This window comes from Protomyctophum parallelum, assembly GCF_964188405.1.
Source record: "Protomyctophum parallelum genome assembly, chromosome: 5".
NCBI lineage: Eukaryota > Metazoa > Chordata > Actinopteri > Myctophiformes > Myctophidae > Protomyctophum > Protomyctophum parallelum.
Genome location: NC_139702.1, coordinates 27,275,770 through 27,295,769, shown reverse-complemented (window position 1 = coordinate 27,295,769; position 20,000 = coordinate 27,275,770). Strand labels below are relative to the sequence as shown.

The following is a 20,000-nucleotide window of genomic DNA, read 5'->3' as shown; positions in this document are numbered from 1 at the left end:
TGTCTGGCTAAGACACACATGGCGCAACGCGGTTATGCCCTAACCTATAATCACCGTTGCTCATTTATACACAAGCTTCAGACGGGTATCTCTGTTTCATAATGCGAGAATGCCACGTCTTGGCACAAGCTTTGGCGTTTACCCTTTTGACCTCTGTGGATATATAGTTCCCCTTTTCCCTGTCCAAACACCCCCCTTGTGAAAAGTGCAGACAGACGGTGGCCTTAACGGAGGCAGAGAGAGGCTGCTCGCTTGCCCTGCAGTGAAACGAAGGGAGTTATTAAAGTGCTATTTGTTGAAGGTCTTGTTGGGCAATTAGCATGTAAAGTGATCCGTGTGTGTTAGAGATGGTCGCTTAGCCGCTGCAGGGGGAAGATTCAGTGTGTCTGGCTATCCCTGCCAGCTTAGACACACTCAATGTGTGAACTGTGAATATACTGTGTGCGTGCGTGGGTGCGTGCGTGCGTGCATGTGTTTGTACATGCACACTTGTGGGGCCGTATTCCCTGGGTGACGGCCAGTAATAAGAGGGTCATTTATCAAGGTGACTGCACCAGTCAAACTATATCCCCGCTCCACTCTCCTGGGTATTGTCACGGCAACATTGAAAAATGGATGCCCCATTTGGGCTCCAGGGGGAATGGTTATTTGAGCGAGGAGAAGAGTTTTCTCTCTCTCTCTCTCTCTCTCTCTCTGTGTGTGTGTGTGTGTATTGTGAAGGGTCTTTGTCATTGTGTGTATGAAGAGGCTGTAATGGCTGATGTTGTATGGCTTAGTGCTCGGCAATGCTTCGGTAGCCTTCGGAGTGAAAATTGTCAACTTTTATTAGCAAAACAACAGAACATAAAAGGTTGTAGCCAGGCGTTGCTCTCTGGAGGAATAAAACACAATTATAAAATGTAGACATTTAGCAGATCCAGAGGAATTATAAAGTGCAAGATCAGAGTAAATTGCAGGAACCCTAACGAACCGACAAACGATGGTATTCTTTGGTCAAGCAAAGAAAACAATGTAGTGCTACGTAGTAAGTAGGACACCCTGTGAACAATAAACCTATCTATAGCATCTGTCTAAACAACATGTTATATCTAAACTAGAAATGCACTCTGGCGAGGTGCCAACTTGCACCGTTGCACACAAGTAGGCCATGGCCTGTATGGCCTACTTGTGCGCAAGCAGAGCGCGCAAGTACTGCTACTAACTAATGTCTATTACAACTGCTAAATCAGTGGTTCCCAGACTTTTTCACGTCAAGGACCCCCAAATTGACACTCATTACACCCCCATCAGAAAATATACGCCAGGGACCTGCCATAAGAGAAGATCTTTACGTCTCTAGCAGTGACTCTCAACCATTTTAATTTCAAGGATCCCCACTGTTTTACACGCATATTAGTCTACCTATACCCCCATTTAATGGCATTTCTATCTCTGAGTGTACAAATGCAACTCAGAGAGAGTTACAGACCCATAAGGGTCCATTTGGTTACAAACTATCATTTAATTGGGGTCCCCCCCCCTAGCCTCGATCCCAGGCTTACTTAAAGCCTGGGGAAAAAAAGCCTGGTCACAACGTATAAGGCAGAGAAGCTATCGGCGGACGTGTCCTCCGGAACAGCCGTCAGATGTATTTCCCCCGGATACGACATTTTCCCGACCAATCACAACACTTGTGACATTCGCGGAGAATGTTAACTGATTTGTAAAGCATCAACGTCATTTCCTTATCAACTTCCGCTGATAGTCTTTTCAGCGTAGGTCTTGCCCAGGGTGCGGGTCCCCCCCTGGAACTCCCTCAGGGACTTTGGGAACCACTGTTCTAAACCCATTCTGACCTGAGATCAGATTCATACGAGGTTTCCACTGGACACACACTGGTCTGATTAACCCATACTGACCTGAGATCAGATTCTAAAAATGTCAGTTGTTCTTCGATTTTTCAAAAATAGCAGACCTACAAGCTCGTAGCGCAGCTTGTAGATCTGCTATTTTTCAATAGCTAAAGCATAACATGATGCTAACACCAAAATGGGTTCCCGTTCAGAATGGGTTAATCCTTTAGACCCGTTATTGACCTTATATATACCAACCCTGAAACGTACCGTAGTTTCATCACCATCAACGGCCAATAAGGGACCACCATTCTTAGTTTCATCACCATCAACGGCCAATAAGGGACCACCATTCTTACCCAGTGAAGTGGTCATGAGTGATGCTTTATTTAAGACTCACAGGAGAGGAGGTTTTAAAAGTTAGTGGTAGCCATTTTGTTCTGTAGTCATTGGAAGTTTGAAATTATACTAACACCAAAACCCACTATGCTTATTGTTTTTGGTGTTTCTTTATCATAGTCTACTCTATACTGTTATGTCCGGTCCCTCTTGGATTAAAACATTAGTACATTAAACAGTCACTACACAGAACGGAGTGCCAAAATGTTCGTTTCGACGGAGAAATAAATCAATCAAATACATTGTAGACACCTTTTTCCAGTTAAAAAAGAATCACAGTGAGGGGCGCTCGTATCACCATACCTCATCACACGTCGCATTCTGTGCTCAGCCAATCATCTGAGCACATTCTGTGCTCATACGGACAGACATGGACACACATACACAGCTAGCGCCCCTTCAAAAACATTATTTTGTCACTGGAGCATATATTGGGGGTTTAGTATCGGAGAAGACACCTTGAGTTTTGGTAACATGCAGAGATCCAGAGATGGTGTAACAGTGGCTCTCAAAGTATAGGTTCCAGGGATTCCTCGGGTTTCCCATCCAAATGGACCCTTACACAACAAGGTCCATTTGGTTCCATTTGTACACTCTCAGAGTTCCGGGGGGGGGGGTCCATGAAATTAAAACGTTTGAGAGCCACTGGTTCTACTGGTTACTCACATTTCCTGACCCCCCCCCCCCCAGTAGGTGGTTAAGGACTAACCACAGGCATGTCATTTTGGGGGTCAAAAGGTCAGCACCCTAACAGACAGGACAGAGAAAACCCACCATGGGAAATTTAAACAAACCCTTCCCTGGCTGGCAGCGTGTGTGAGAGAGGGAAAGCAAATTTAAGAGTGTGTGTGTCACTGTGTGTGTGCGTGCGCGCACGCGTGTGTGTGTGTGTCTGTGTGTGCGCGCGTGTGTGTGAGAGAGAAAGTGTGCATACCGGTAATGTCATAGTTGCGGATCTGTGCACATCACGGGACGCTCCAAACCAAACAAATCCCTGCAAGGCTTGGAACCACACGCAGCAGCAGTCGGTCTCACATCACACACACACACACACACACACACACACACACACACACACACACACACACACACACACACACACACACACACACAGCAGACTGACGCAGCACAGACTCTGGCACTGTGTGTCCTATATACTTCCATGCGTGTGTGTGTGTTCCCAAACGGTTTCCCCTATATTTGCATCTCTCAGATGCTAGTGGGAATGAAATCCGCATGTAGGGTAGGTACCCTCACAAAAAACATGCAGTAATCCTGGTCACTAAACTGCCTCCCCCTGGCCAGCCGAGGCGCCTGATGGAGGGGAAAGGAACTGGTTGGAATAACGTGTTCCTTAACTTCCTTCCACGCGCTACGTCCAACCAGGGAAACTCCCCCCTGTCAGGTGGAAAGGAGCAACTTGGACACTCAGGCATGAAGGAAGCATGAGTTCAAGTCCGTTGCTCTCCCCTTGTCCCCCATATATGGGGACTAGGTTGGTGGAGGGTGTGTAGAGCCCAGGATCACATTAGATGATTGACACAGGGGTGAAAAATGGGTTACAAAATCGTGGGATAACAAATATATTAAAAAAAAAGAATAAATAAATCTGCATGTTGTCCCATATTATGGGACTCATCCTGGATGTACTGTATAGGCTTCTCTTGAAATTAACCACTTCAACCATATAATACTATATATATATACAGTATATACACTATATAGTTGACCGGAGTCCCACAGAGGTCTATACTAGACCCCCCTCCTTTTTTTCCCACTCTACATCGTCGCTGAAAATTGCCATTGCATTGTCACTCGTTTTCGGTTTATATACAGTAAGTCCGCTTTTTTTTTGAGTGGTGCAACCACTCCAAGGAACAGCAATGTCGGTGTTGGTTAACCTATGTGACTTTAATGAGTACCAGTAGGGGGCGCTGTTGTGCCAGAACCAGAGAGAGTCTGTCTGTTTGTCTGTCTGTCTGTCTGACAGTACTTGGTTTAGACTAGTCATTGGTTAGACCAGTCATTAGTCCTACAACTACAACCTATCTCAAACCCTCACCCTAAACCTAACCTCCCACGGGGCAGCACACCTAAACCTAACCTTAACCCATGTCTATAACCAATGACTAGTCTAAACTAAATATGCACCCCCCTGTCTTTGTGTCCCTTCAGTCCCCCGTTCTAATCGTCTCATTTCTCTCCTCCGTTTTTTTATTTATTTTTTGTATTTCATCTCCTGTCTCGATCTGTCCCTCATAATCATATCTCTCTATTTCCCCCGCGGTCCCTCCACAACCTCAGTGGCAGGGATGCAGCTAATTAAGCGTCACTAATCGTGCGTCTACCGTCTACGCTTGCTCGCCCTCTCTCTCTCTCTCTCTGTGTGTGTGTGTGTGTGTGTACTGTACTTGTGAGAGCCATATGCACCCACACAACAAGCATAGTAGAATTTGCAAACTAGATATTTGTGAGGACAATTTTCCTGCTCCTCCACCACTCTCAGACAGACAGAGCGGAGGAAAGGAGGTGCAATTAGTGTGTGTGTGTGTGTGTGTGTGTGTGTGTGTGTGTGTGTGTGTGTGTGTGTGTGTGTGTGTGTGTGTGTGTGTGTGTGTGTGTGTGTGTGTGTGTGTGTGTGTGTGTGTGTGTGTGTGTGTGTGTGTGTGCGTGTGCGTGCGTGCGTGCGTGCGTGCGTGGCTGTTGCTCCCTCTCTCTCTCCCAGAGGTGTCTCTCTGTTAGCCGTACATCATCATCACTGCTTTTATTACCGAGTGGGGGGGGGCAAGTGATGGAAAATAGAAATTTGCTTCTATGGGGGATTTTATATTATAGAATAAATAAATAAAGTACATTTACTTACTTTAGTACTGCTGTTCTTTAGTACAATCTTTTACTATACAAACTTTTACTTGAGTATTTTACATCTCAGAGGCAAATGTATTTTATTTAATCCACTAGAATGATTTGACAGTTACTGGTTACATTTGCAGATTTATGGTACTACAAAACATACTTTACCCCGCATGGTGCATGACATTTCGCATTGAACGTCATGCCCAAAATTTGGACGTAACGATGAAAGTGGTTAACCCATTTTGGGGCGGGAACCCCTTTTGGTGTTTTAAACATTATGTTATAATTTAGCTTTTGAAAAATAGCAGATCTACAAGCTCATAGCGCGCCACCGAGTGGCGTGCTACGAGCTTGTAGGTCTGCTATTTTTAGCTAAATCGTGAAAATGCGGTACAAATCTTTGAATATATATTCTTTCAGAAGACCTTTTTTGTATTTCGACATCACAGGCTTAAAAGTGGTTAATGACTGAGGATGAGGTACTGGGAGAGTATAGTACTGTCAGTCCACAGTGGTTCCCAAACTTGTCAGCCCGCGAGCCAAACCATTAGATATTCGACCCGGGACCCAAACTAATGGAAAACAGTATGGAGATCTAAGGGTAGCAGCAGGGGACAGTGTCTATAAGTCTAGACACTGAGTGTACAGGGTTTGATGAGGTTCCCAGGTAGGGCCGGGGCCTTAATCTTCGGGCCCGTCGAGAACTTGGAGTATATATGGATTCAGTATTTAAGTCCGACGTCATTTTGTAGTGCTACGTTACGTCCGGGTCCAAGTGGCACCAGCTCCCGTCCGCTTCTCATTGTAAATAGAATATCTAAACGGGTGAATCTTTTTACGATGACGTTATTTTTCAGAAAGGAAGCCATTGAGGTTTAAAATGGGTCTCAATGCTTCCAACTCGAGTAGAATTATTAATGTTTTGTACAAGTGTCCATGACAAATAAAATATATGATGTGGAGACAATAAAGACTATTATTATCATTATTATTATTTGCTCGGTAAAATGTTTCGGGGGCATATTTAGAATGTGTGCATGTGTTTGCATTAATGAAGATTTAGTTGACACAATAAAATAAAATGGCGATAGTATTCCATGTGGGGCAGACGGCCTGTCACAGTCAGATTTGGGAGAGCAGCGCAGCTTTGTTGTTGCGAGGAAAGCGGTAAAATTTGACTTTCGTGGTTGTTTTCGTCTCAGATTTAGTCCGACGGAGCGTCACAGTATAACTCTATGGGGACACAAAAGCGACACAAAAGTAGGACCCGGAAGTATCTCAGGAAGGGGCGCTCACGTCACAGCTAAAATACTGAATATAGACGGCACCCGGAGGAAACCCTGAGGCGAAATGCACACAGTGGCCGGATTTGGTATTGCAGCGTGGGGCGCCCAAACACATGAACGCGCTGGTCCGTTGACTTATCATTGTGCACGTTCACGACGACACGTGAGCGCCGTTTCATACGCGAACGCACGTGAAAGCGTGCAATGATAGTCAACGGACCAGTGCGTTCATGTGTTTGGGCCCAATCCATCCCAGAATGCACTCTGTTCCTACTCAGAAAGGAGGAGTGAAATCGCCTCATGCGCTTTAGAGCAACTTAATGCAAGTGGACGGGAGAACTGGGGTGCCGTCTCTATTCATATACACTCTAAGGTCGAGAACTCTGGTGTTCGCCGGCTGCACTAATAATAATAACTGTGGGGCGGGGCCCGCGTCTAGAGTTTGAATGGACAGGTATCAGTCAGAGGAAGGATGGATGCTGGGGGAAGGATTAACATATGGAATGTCAGAACAGGTCAGCTCCATATATGGAGATCTGAGTGTTTGAGGTCAGATGTAGATTCGCTGGCCAATATGGATGACATCACGGCTCTCTCTATATATTGAGTTATAGGGAGATCACCTGATAATGATGACATGTGATGTCACAAAGCATGACTATATATGGAGAACATGACGAACGGACGGACAGACGGACGGACTGACTGACAGAAAATGCACGTTTCCATAGTAAATGCGAGCTGCTGTCACAATTAAAAACCAAATGTAGGAAACAGAAACTACACACACACACACACACACACACACACACTCTCTCTCTCTCTCTCTCTCTGTTATGTGTGTCTGTATGGGTGGGATGTGTGTTCACACGCCCCACTAGGCCCAGCAGTCGTGCACAGATGCTCAATTGATTAGCGGATTAGAATTTAGTCATCTGCACCGATTGGCCACACGTGGGTGCTTTATATGCAGCTGACTGCACCTTCTGTCTGTCTGTCCGTCTGTCCTTCTGTCTGTCTGTCTGTCTGTCTGTCCTTCTGTCTGTCTGTCTGTCTGTCTGTCCTTCTGTCTGTCTGTCTGTCCGTCTGTCCTTCTGTCTGTCTGTCTGTCTGTCTGTCTGTCAGCTTGTCAGTCTCTCAGTATGGCTTTGTTTGTAGTCTTCCTACTATTTAGTTTAGTGTATATAGAGACTCCATGGTTTTATAACAGTGGTTCTCAAACTTTTTCAATTTCAAGGACCACCATTTGGATAGGCATCAGGCCACATATTCCCGTACCCCTGAGAGTGTACAAAATGGAACCAAATGGACCTGTACGGGTGCATTTGGCTCCATTTGTACACTCTCTCAGAGTCACAGAACATTGACGGTGACTTGTTTCTTTGATTAGTGTAGATACTCGTGTAAGGGTTTGTCAAATTGTCACACAATAATACTACGGCAATTTCAGAGAACGAGAAAAAACAATAAAACCAACCAGAACAGAAACATATCCCTCAAATCTGAAGTTGAATTTAAATGAATTACACAAAGCTGTTGAAGCACGCGGAACCTCGTCCAACAATGTGTTGGCAGCGGTGTGCCATTATGACCCATTCTGACCTGAGATCAGATTCATACGAGGTTTCCACTGGACACACACTGGTCTGATTAACCCATTCTGACCTGAGATCATATTCTAAAATTAATTAATATGTCAGTCGTTCTTCGAATTTTCAAAAAATAGCTATTTTTCAATAGCTAAAGCATAACATGATGCTAACACCAAAATGGGTTCCCATTCAGAATGGGATGAGCGCATGAATGGTAAACCTGTGAATGAAACGCAAAGTGGCTGCAGTGTTATGACTAGCACGGTTTGGATATTGATAAAGGTGGAACCGTGGAACACATACTGTAGTTCAGGGCTTTGTTAACGCACTAAAACACGTTGTTTTTAGAATGACTGTGGTTCACTCACTCTGTTATTGTGGTCATCTGAAATTGACATATGGATGTTTGGTGAGAACGCTGCATACTCCATGTGTGTCCATGATATGAGTTCAATTGTTGTCAATCATCATTTGTCATTGTCTCCACCAGGCCGAAGGCATAGGGAGAGAGTATGTTTTGCACTCCGTCTCTGTGTGTGTGTGTGTGTGTGTGTGTGTGTGTGTGTGTGTGTGTGTGTGTGTGTGTGTGTGTGTGTGTGTGTGTGTGTGTGTGTGTGTGTGTGTGTGTGTGTGTGTGTGTGTGTGTGTGTGTGTGTGTGTGTGTGTGTGTGTGTGTGTGTGTGTGTGTGTGTGTGTGTGTGTGTGTGTGTGTGTGTGTGTGTGTGTGTGTGTGTGTGTGTGTGTGTGTGTGTGCGTGCGTGCGTGCGTGCGTGCGTGCGTGCGTGCGTGCGTGCGTGCGTGCGTGCGTGCGTGCGTGCGTGCGTGCGTGCGTGCGTGCGTGCGTGCGTGCGTGCGTGCGCGCGCGCGCGCGCGCGCGCGCGCGCGTGCGAGCGTGCGTGCCTGCCTGTCCTTCCGTCCGTGTGTGTCCGTCCGTCTGTGTACAGCGATTCTCCGGCACCGTTAACCCGGTTAATGCCAAACTTTGCACACACACTCCCTGGATGCCAACGATGAACCTCTGCCCCAAATCTTCCAGAACGGTCTGTTATAGCGCCACCAGGAGGCCGCCTTTTGAAAAACACATTTTTGTATATTACTCCTCCAGATTCTGTCCAAAAAGCCCGCAAATCGTTACACACTATCTCTATCTGACATTTTGGTGTGTCGGATCTGCGTGTGCACCCCTCTCTGGTGGCACGGACACTCATTGGTCTCCAATGTACCAGTGTTGTTTTTGGCAGCAAATTTCGATTCTGCAACACCATCAATAGAAAATTAAGAAAAACAATAAAAAGAGAACAATTTAATTCCGTTAATAGTCAACGATCTAGTGGCGGTGTGTTCAATGTTATGGAAAGGTTTCATATGTGCATCTTAAGACATTTAACAACATCAAAGCTGTGTTCCCATTCTCGTTTGGAAGGGGCGTTCCACAGCTGTGGTAGAAAGGCAGCAGGAGGTTTGGTGACCCAGAGCTTTTAGTTTCCTGCAGGGTTGTTGAAGGTATGTGGAGCCAACAAAGCCGAGTTTACATTAACCACAATATCCCTGGCATCCCTACTTTGGGTTTGTCGTGACAGGCGAAAATGATATGCTTGCTTTGCTTTGTCATATACGGCGGAGGTCACGCGGTGAAAATACCTGATCTACAAGCTCTCAACACATCGCGATGCACATGATATATGACACATCGTCGGGACCGTACAGCCCACACGGTGGTATGAGGAAGTATAAGTGAGGCTGAAGTGGGTTCACTCATGCACAGAGCCCAGAGGCATGGGAGCTGAACCGTGAACTGCTTTTTTATAGGTGAGAGTTTTTAAATCGATACCAGAGCAAACGGGACGGCCGGGGGAGATTTGAGAGTACAGGTTCAGGAGTGATTGAGAGTTGAGAGTTTGGAAGGGGATTGAATGTAAGGATTTAACCCATTAAGACCTGAGGCTGATTCTGCTAATTTAGTTCTGTTTCGATGTCGGTGGTTCTCAAACCTTTTAATGTTTAAAGAACCCCCGAAATGGCATTTATTTGGCATCTCAAAATATGTTGTCGTTTCTTGTAGATCGGCTATTTTCAGTACTACTGCGTTTTCTAATTTATGGAATTTCTTTGATTTTGCTTTGGTTTGTTCATGAAATTACTTAAACAAATCATTGAATTTGTTTTTAATTTATGAAAAGGTTTGGGTTTTTGGGGAATGTATATCTTTTTTAAATAATTAAAAACTAAATATAGGAAACTACATCAAGTAAAAGGACCCATAAAATTGTGACGAACAAATGGCTCCCGACCCAGTGTTACTGGTGGTCTCTATAAGTCTATATACGACTGAAAGATCGTCCCATTAATAAAACCTCTCTTGAACGTGCAAGTGGCAGTGTGCGGGCATAATCTGTCCAGATTCATCTCACCTCTCACCTAACACACACCTGCTCGTATAAAGTAACCCGGCGCGCGGAAGTCCGATCCTTTTTCACTATATTTCCCCACAGCGCGACACCATATCGCGTGACAAATTAATGACAAAATAGGGCTCAAGTGCTTAACATTGTTCTTGTGTGGGGAAGCTCTCTGGCATGCTGCAGTGAAGACCACGGGGCGGGCTGGAGATTCATTACACCCTCCTCCTGCGCCTTTGCGTCGCATCTCTGCCACTTCGTCCAGCCACACGCACGCACGCATGCATGTGCGCTAATCCTGACCCACACTCCTTGTGGCTCTGTCTTCACAAATCTCATTTATGGTCTCTCTCTCTCTCTCTCTCTCTCTCTCTCTCTCTCTCTCTCTCTCTCTCCGCAAACATCTTATTTCATCATATCTGATCGCCCCTCCCTCCCTCCCTCTCTCTTTATTCCTTGCTTGCTTGCCTTGCTTTCTAAACTAATAGGGTAGAGAATGGCCTGAGTGGGCCATTTCAGAGGAGAGAATCAACTGCTTCAGTGCGCGCTGAGGCCATTACCGTATACTGTTATATGTGCAGCTGAATTGCACAGCGCGCGCGCGTTTGTGTGCGTGTGTGTGTGTTTGAGAGAGAGAGAGACGCGTTCTGCTTTAATGAGGTATTGTTTGGTGGAGTCGCCACTTGAGGGGAGTCTGCCGCTCGACTGACCCCTGACCCGACAATACCGCGCAAAACCCAATTAGCCATGCCTCATCACTCTGTGTGTGTGTGTGTGTGTGTGTGTCTGTGTGTGCCTGTGTGTGTGTGTGGCGTGCCTGTGTGCACACACTTATCCTCGTATATCTCTCACTCTCTCTCTTCCACTCAACCGTTTTCTTTTGCTCTCTTCACCTTGTTTCTTTCTCTGGTGGGTAATTGTTCTAACTCAGCTGTAGTCAATAATGATAATATCAACATTTCCTGGTAAGAGAGACACGGTGCTTTATCGCAGAGCAAAACCCCTATACGTTTTGGATTGGGTCTGACCGATTGGGCTATATCGCTGCAGGGTTGTCCTGCAGGTATCTACGGACCTCCTATGGGGCACGGACGACTGGCGTATACATGTCCGGGCAACTATCTTCTAATGCCGCCTGGCGGCGTGTCGCGGGTTCGACTCCCGATCCCGACGACCTTTACTGTGTCTCCCCCCGTGTGCGCGTGTGTGTGTGTGTGTCAGATTCGTTGTGTGCATTTAATACAGCCACTCTTCTACCTCTTCATATATCGTTTAAGGACGCGGCGTGTCATGTTGGACTGGTGTGATTGGATGTGGTCCAGTCACAACAACAAGTGGACCAATAAGGGGTCCATTTTGGTTCCATTTGTATACACAAGCTGTCCGAATTGAATGGACGCAGAGAACTGACCCTACACGTTCCTATTGGTGTGTATGTGGGTCACACCTCTCTCTCTCTCTCTCTCTGTCTGTCTCCCCTCCTTGTCCGCTGTCTGTCAGAGTAATTCTCACACACATCAAGGGAGCGATTGTAGACCTCCCACCGTGACCCCGCCTCCCTCCCTCCATCCCTCCATCCCTCCTCCTGTCCGTCCGTTGTGCCTATAGTCCCAACCTCTCCCTCCCGCCATTCCACCATCCCTCCATCCATCCCTCCCTCCATCCATCCCTCCATCCCTTCATTCCTCCCTCCCTCCATACATCCCTCCATCCTGCCATCTCTCCCTCCCCCCCTTCTCTCTCTCTCTCTCTCTATCTCTTTCTGCTGTGCTTTGCACGGACACTTGATTCAACAGGACAGACAAGGTCAAACTGTAGTCCCACCCTTAACTACAGCGAACATGACACCGCATGCACGCACGCACGCACAGACGCACGCACGCACTCACGCAGACACACACACACACACACACACACACACACACACACACACACACACACACACACACACACACACACACACACACAGTATTTGTGTAAACACGCATGCACACATACACACACAAACACATTAGCACACGATACACAAACACGGGGCTCATTTTTCCACCACTGTCCGCCTCGTGGGAAGAGTCGGTGACATCATCCCTGCTCTGTCAGTCAAGGCAAACGGTGAGGTCACAGTCACTAGCCCCTCCTACCATGAGTCAGTCTCCTGACTTAGACTATAGGTGCACGCTATCCCCTCCTACACAGTAGATATAACATAATCGAACATTGGAAAGAATAGAATTTAAAAAGAAGATTGTCTGTAATTCAGTTGATTTACAACATGATGTTGGGAAAGTTTGAGAGCAAGAGTGTCTGTCCTGTTGTCTTTGTTTTGTTTGTCTGTTCACATTTGTCATTGTTTAACTGTTTTTTGTTTTTTCGTGTTCATCACATTTACCTTTTTTTATTATGTACTGTATTTGGAACATTTATATTACCTGACATTGTCATTGTCAGTGATATTCTGAAGTTGTCATATACAAAATGCCTAATAAAAGAGCCTAGACTAGCGGGGGCTTCTGCCCAATAAGGACCCCTTCAGCTGAGAGAGATAATTATGAAGCAGGGACCCGACAATACAATATTGTCTACAATTGTGTCGCAGATTAAACCTTTTCATAGATCATAGATAGACTCGTAGACCTTGACATGCATCAGCGTATGTCGGATGTTATAATGTGCATGTCTTTTTCATACATTTAACCACTTAAAACCGTCAATGGAGGGTATATATGCGCATGCATAAAGTGAGCGGCAAAGTGAGTTTAACGTTGCTTAAAGGACAACTTTAGTTTTTTTTCAACCAAGGTTCATTATTATATTGGTGACGTTTTGGATAAATTCAGCATAGGCTGCATGCTGCGTTGATATCAGGTTTTAACCGGCCACGTATAGTCAGTTGACAACAGCAGGGACGTGACAAGAGTGCTAGAGAGGCAGCGGCTGAAATCCTGTTAGAGGGAACTTTTGGACGACATAGCGAAAACAGCAGATCTACAAGGTGTTTTAAACATTATGTTATAATTTAGCTATTGAAAAATAGCAAACTGTCGGGATTTAGAAGACATTTTGTAAATTTCGACGTCAGGCCTAAATGGGTTTAAGCGTCTGTCTGTGTCCCTTTTGTGCCCATACTGTATATGGAGATCTATGTATCTGTGTCTGTTCTGGAAACCATGCAAGCATCCGACCGGGCACTACACTCCTGTTTGGTGGTGTGGAACATTTGAAGTTGGTGGGCCGAACGGTTCTCCAGTTTACCGTGCTGGAATACAGACGTACAGACCAAGGTTATAATAGTTATAACTAAAACTAACTAAAAAACAAAAAAAAACATTTTAGTTAACTGAAACTAAAAATAAATAAATTTAAAAACGATAACTAAACTGAAACTGTGTCCTCAAAACTAACTGAAATTATAGACAAAATACCCTTAGTTTTTGTTTTTTATCAATGATGTATGCCTTTCGGATATTTATAATATAATCCTTCTAAATTCATTAGATTCATTTCCTCATTTCTCCAACAAGTTTTACGGCAGTTTTCAGCACCGTACGCGTACGGCAGCATGTAGCCACGCTAATCCTAACCCACAAATAAACCAAAGTATGAATAAAACTAAACTAAACTAAAACTAAGCATTTTCACCTAAATAAAAACTAGCAAACCCGCTCTGAAAACTAACTAAAACTAACTGAATTAGAAAAAAATATGTCAAAACTAACTAACACTAAACTATAACGAAAAAAAAACTAAACTATTATTAACGTGGTACAGACGTATACAATAGACATACAGTGCATTTATTGTAAGATATGATATGTTAGTATATAGGGGGTCCCTGTTTCATCACTCTCTCTCAGCTAATAAGGGCGCCTTGGACTGAAAAACGTTTGAAACATTGCTCTAGATGAAAAGGACCTCCAGGTTTGTCACCGGGCATAAATGAGCTCACCATAGCTGCGTGTTGTTGAAGAGTGGTGCTATTATAGTATCCAGGTTGTAGCAGTCTTAACTGTCCCACAGGCCCATTTCTGCTTTCAGGGATTGGCCAAACTGCCCGCTGTGGTTTAATAAAATGCCCTGTCATTGGCTAAACCTCCTGCTGGGTCCAATCAGCTGCTCTGCTGGAGATGGGAACTGTTGTTGTGTCAGTGTGTGTATGTGTGGGAGGGGGTACTGCAGCAAGAAACTGTCACTTTAGTGTGTGTGTTTGTGTGTGTAGTTGTGTTGTGTGCCTGCGTGCATCTCTCATTCTCCTAACACCACAGACACACACACACACATGCGCGCACATAGTTATTTACACTTGTCCTTTCCATTTTAACTCGCAAATTGCTTCCACAACTCCAGATGTCCTGATGTGATGGGATGTGAGCTTTAGACCTGTCACAATTATTACATAATCGCCTGGTCGCAATTATTGTTCCAATCATGTATATCTTATCTCTATATTTTTGTGTTTTCTTTTTTGTAAATTAACGCCCCCCCCCTCCTCTCCTCTCTCTCTCATTAGCAGGCAACAGTGCAGCACTAATACTATCTCTCTCTCTCTCTCTCTGTTTCTGGCACAACAGCGCCCCTACTGGTGGTAGTCATAGTCATATACTGGTACTGGTGCTCATGAACCAACACATACATAGGTGAACCAACACATACGTAGGTGAACACGGACATTGCTGTTCCTTGGAGTGGTTGCACCACTCAAAAAATGTGTCATGATGGTGACAATCGTATACTGATGTGTCCCTCTGTGTCTATCTGTCTTCTCACGCAGGGACCTGAATGGCAACAACCTGACAGTCATTACAAAGACCGACTTCTCTGCTTTCAAGCACCTGCGAGTCCTGTGAGTCTCCCACACACACACACACACACGCACGCGCGTGCGCACACACGCACGCACGCACGCACGCACGCACACTCATACACTCTTCCACACACTCATCATTATTACATGTACAGGTGAATACAACTATACAGTATGTGACAAGAATGTGAAAGAATGGCTTATTTTGATATGAGTTAACTGTATACCTACAGTACATATACTACAGTAAAGGAATTCTGGACCAAGTGACAGACCGCATCATGCCTGCATGGCAATACAAATGTTCTTCGAGATGAAGAGGAAAATTATTTTAACCCATTTTGGACTGAAGTCGATTAAAAAAAGGCTTCTAAATCCTAACATTTTTCTGAAAAACCCATGTTTCTATGTCAGCGGTGCTCAACCTTTTTCATGTCAAGGACCCCCAGAATTATCATTATTGGGCCACGGACCCCCATCTCAAAATATGTAGTTCCAGGGACCCCCCCAGAAGCCAATATTTTAGTTAAAAATGTTCGCTCTGAAATATATATTCAAAGATTTGCGCCACATTTTCACGACTTTTCAAAAATAGCAGACCTACAAGCTCGTAGAGCTTGTAGATCTGCTATTTTTCAATAGCTAAAGCATAACATAATGCTAACACTCAAAAGGGGTTCCCGCCCCAAAATGGTTTAAATGGGGGTCCATATGGCCTAATCAAATTGAGGAAAGAAAGTTGAGACTCTGAGAGGGCAGTCGAACACATTGAATCAAAAATGGTCTCATTTGGTTCCATTTGTGTAGACTCAAAATGTAAATCCAGGATTTTATTGTGCAACCCCATGACTGTTGTGCTATACTCTGGTTCACACATCACACATTTAACAGACGTTTTAATAAGATGCTGAAAATGAAATGAAAATGGCACTGGGGGGAATTAAGCCATGAAAGTGCCATGCGGTATAGAACAGTTGTTATCAAAAATCAAAAGGTCTCCGTGGTACTTGTGGCACACGCAGCATGATAAACATGATAATATTATGCGTGGTTCATTCATTTCACACAAGGGGCTCTACTGTGAGCATGCACGCAACTGTTTGAAATGGAAAACAAGACCACCGCATTGGGGTAAGGGGAAATCACAGAGCAATCTGTTCTAAACATCCTGCCACGTTATTAGAGTTGGGACAAAACGTGTCTTGTCCTATTTAGACCTGGGATTAACGATTCTACAAAATTTCTTCTGAATCCTGACAGTTTTCTGAAAAACCTCATGTTTCTATATCGGTGGTTCTCAACCTTTTTCATGTCAAGGGCCCCAAAGATTGTATGTATTTGGTCACCGACCCCCATCTGAAAATATGTCGTTTCAGGGACACCCCCCCCCCCTCCTCCCATGAAGCAAAGATTTGTTTTATAAACGTTCGTTCTGAATAAATATATATTCAAATCTTGCGTCACATTTTCACGATTTTTCAAAAATAGCAGACCTATACAAGCTACAAGCTTGTAGATCTGCTATTTTTCAATAGCCAAATTATAACATAATGTTTAAAACACCAAAAAGGGGTTCCCGCCCCGAAATGTGTTATTATCACAAGTCACTCTGTTGACAAAGCAGGGAAGCTTTTCGTTCTAAAGTCTACTACTCTTCCGCGCCCGCCCGCCCGCCTCGGTATACTCTGGTGTGGGATTGTGGGAATGGAGCGTGTGACAGTGGTGAGACCCAGAGGGTAATACGTTCTTGACTCACCCCTGATATGTGAGCCTGACGGTATGGTGTCAGTGTCAGTCACATTACAACAGGAAGGGGAGGGGGGCTTTGACCTTTTGACCTGGAAACACAATGGTCCCAGTGGCTAACTGTTGGTTTCCTGTGTTATGAGCATGGGATTTGGACTGGTGCTATGTGTCTGTGATAGACACGCACTGTGTGAATGGATGACATGCTAGGAACTAATGGCATGTCTTTTAGCCCTGCTTAAGACTATTATAGCATTCCACTTGGAGCCTGGGGGCACGTTGCTGTCAGGAAGAGATTTAGTGTTACACCGATAGATTAGGACTTGGTTGTCACGTCTAAACAATTTGTCTACAGATTCCTTTTGAACAATGTCTCAATCTGTCTATTAGGCCTGGGCGACAAAAATATATCCAAACCCATTATTTAGAACCAATAACCCAACTAATCTTGCTCATATGTTAACACATTCATTCACTAACACATTGAGGGAGATCTCTGCCAATTAATGCTATACTGTATATAAGGGCATTAAGCAACTAGTCGTCTAGTTTACTAGTCGACTAGTTCATTTTTTTGTAGGCCTCAAGATCAGGTACACAGTTTTTAAATGTACAAATATTAAAACAATTGTTTACATAATAGGTAGTTAAACAACTAGTCGACTAGTCAACTAGTAAAAATGACTAGAAGTGAATGCCCTACTGTATATCAGCGAATCGATATGTATATATTCCACCAAATTGATTAATCTGATGAACCACTTACCCCTGTAACTGGATACGCCCGTATTATTATGTATACTTCATTGTACAATCTGGTCGCATACAGAAATTGTGAAAACTGTCCTACCAAAAAAAGAGTGTTAATTAGTCGTAGTCGGGGCGCCCGCTGGCCTAGTGGTCAGCGCGTTGCGTGTTCGAGTCCCGTTCATCACTTGATACCATCGATAAAGTCAGAAAAGCCAAAAACAAAAAGAATAATAATCGAGGCAAAAGTTTGAAATAATCGTGATATTGATTTGAAGTCATATTTCCCAGCCCTTTTATGCATACCTATTGATTGTATTTCTCTCTCTCTCTCTCTCTCTCTCTCAATACAGTCACCTGATGGAAAACCAAATCAGTAATATTGAGAGAGGAGCCTTTGATGACCTGAAGGACCTGGAGAGACTGTGAGCACGCACGCACGCACGCACGCACACACACACACACACACACACACACACACACACACACACACACAGTATATAGTAACTATAGTTGTCAGGAACAGTTAATTGAGCAGAATGTCAGAACCATTTAGGCCTGACATCGAAATTTAAGATTTGTGCCGCATTTTCATGATTTTTCAAAAATAGCAGACCTACAAGCACCTAACCCAACACCAAAAGGGGTTCCCGTCCGGAATGGTTTAACCCATTTTGGGCGGGAACCCCTTTTGGTGTTAGCACTATGTTATGGTTTAGCTATTGAAAAATAGCAGATGGTGGCGCGCTAGGAGCTTGTAGGTCTGCTATTTTTGAAAAATCGAAGAACCACTGACATAGAAACATAGCTTTTTCAGAAAATTGGTTAAAGCATCCTTGTGGTTTCTCCGTCTGTGTGATTGATCTCCCAGGCGCCTGAACAGAAACCGTCTCACTCAGCTGCCGGAGCTGATGTTTCAGAAGAACGAAGCGCTGTCCCGACTGTAAGTGTCGCACGTTGATGACCCTATACAGTATATAACACGCACACAGAAACTCATGCTGTATGTGTAGTGATTTGCACAGAGCCCGGGAATCAAACCCCTGTCTCCCACTCGACTGGCGCTCAACCTACCATGCATTGATCGATTGATTGATTGATTGATTGATTGATTGATTGATTGATTGAAATATTTATTAACAGTTTGCAGAATTACAGTACATTTCAAGCACAAACTCAATACAAAGACTGTTAACTGTGCAGTGGACGACCCAATTAAGCATTACACTTGTTTACAAGAGGGTCCACCATGTTCAATTCATCAAAACGTTTAGAGACGTACAAATAGACACTTCTATATAGTCAAAGAACAGAACAGGATTTCATCATAAAGGAGGGAAAAAGGGAAAATAAACATATACAGTGAGGGAAAAGGGGGGGGGGGGGTTCAGATTTTACGGGGGACAGTTTCGAATTGCAGCCGTCCGTAGGTGCCCTTTGAGAGTGGTTTTGAAGGAGTCAAGGGATTTGCATGTCTTAATGACTGTTGGTAGGGCGTTCCACATTTTGGTGGCATATAGGAGCGAAAATAATTTAGTCCCTTGTTTGTGCCGAATCTGGGTTGTACATGGTTCGTTGTGGGTGTGAACTTTGCATGCCAATAGAGCTAAGCAGTGGTCCCCAAACTTTTTCAGTTCAAGGACCCCCAAATCGACACTAATTAGCCCCTTGACCCCCATTTGAAAAGATAAGCCAGGAACCCCCCCTGCCGACTACGCCAGGTGCATCCATTCGAACCGAGCCGGGAATCGAACCGCAGTCTCCCAGGCAGACCCACGCACAAGCCAATAGAGCGGCGCAGTGCCGCCCCCCGACGACAGGCCCTCCGGAAGAGAATTCCCCGTTAATTTTTTTCCCCCATAGAGTTTTCAAGAACTATTTATTCCACGGACAAAACCAACTGTTGTGATAAATTATGACAACAAACACAATGTTGTGGTCCGATCAAATAAGAAGAAAGAAGAAAAAAAGGCAGGGTACGACACTTGACAAAGCCAACTCAACACGTTGAGTTGGCTTTGTCCGTGGCGTAAACGTCTTTAAATACAGTAAATACTTTTTGAAAACTCTATGGTGGAAAATGAATAGGGAGTTCTCTTCTGGGGCCCTCGTCGTTCTGAAAGGGGGCGGGACTACAACGCTCTATAGAGCGTTGCAGTACCGCCCCCTTTCATGACGACGCCAGGCCCAGGAAATGAATCCCAATGCATTTTTCCCATAGACATTTCATAAAGTATTTATTTAAAGACCTTTTAAGCGTCGTACGAAGCCAACTCGAGTCGTGACAAATCATGACAACAAACACAATATTTTGGACCAAACAAATAATTAAGAAGAAAAAC

The 20,000-nt window shown here is 44.5% G+C and overlaps 1 protein-coding gene across 1 annotated transcript in view; it reads left to right on the top strand.

Moving 5' to 3' along the window:
* LOC310858293 (slit homolog 1 protein-like) overlaps nt 1-20,000 on the top strand; it is a gene marked incomplete at its 5' end in the record, with an annotated part of 114,817 nt that overhangs the window by 3,864 nt on the left and 90,953 nt on the right. Inside the window, 3 exon segments of the mRNA XM_083764401.1 lie at nt 15,133-15,204; nt 18,012-18,083; nt 18,530-18,601. Coding sequence (XP_083620527.1) covers nt 15,133-15,204; nt 18,012-18,083; nt 18,530-18,601 — 216 coding nt within the window.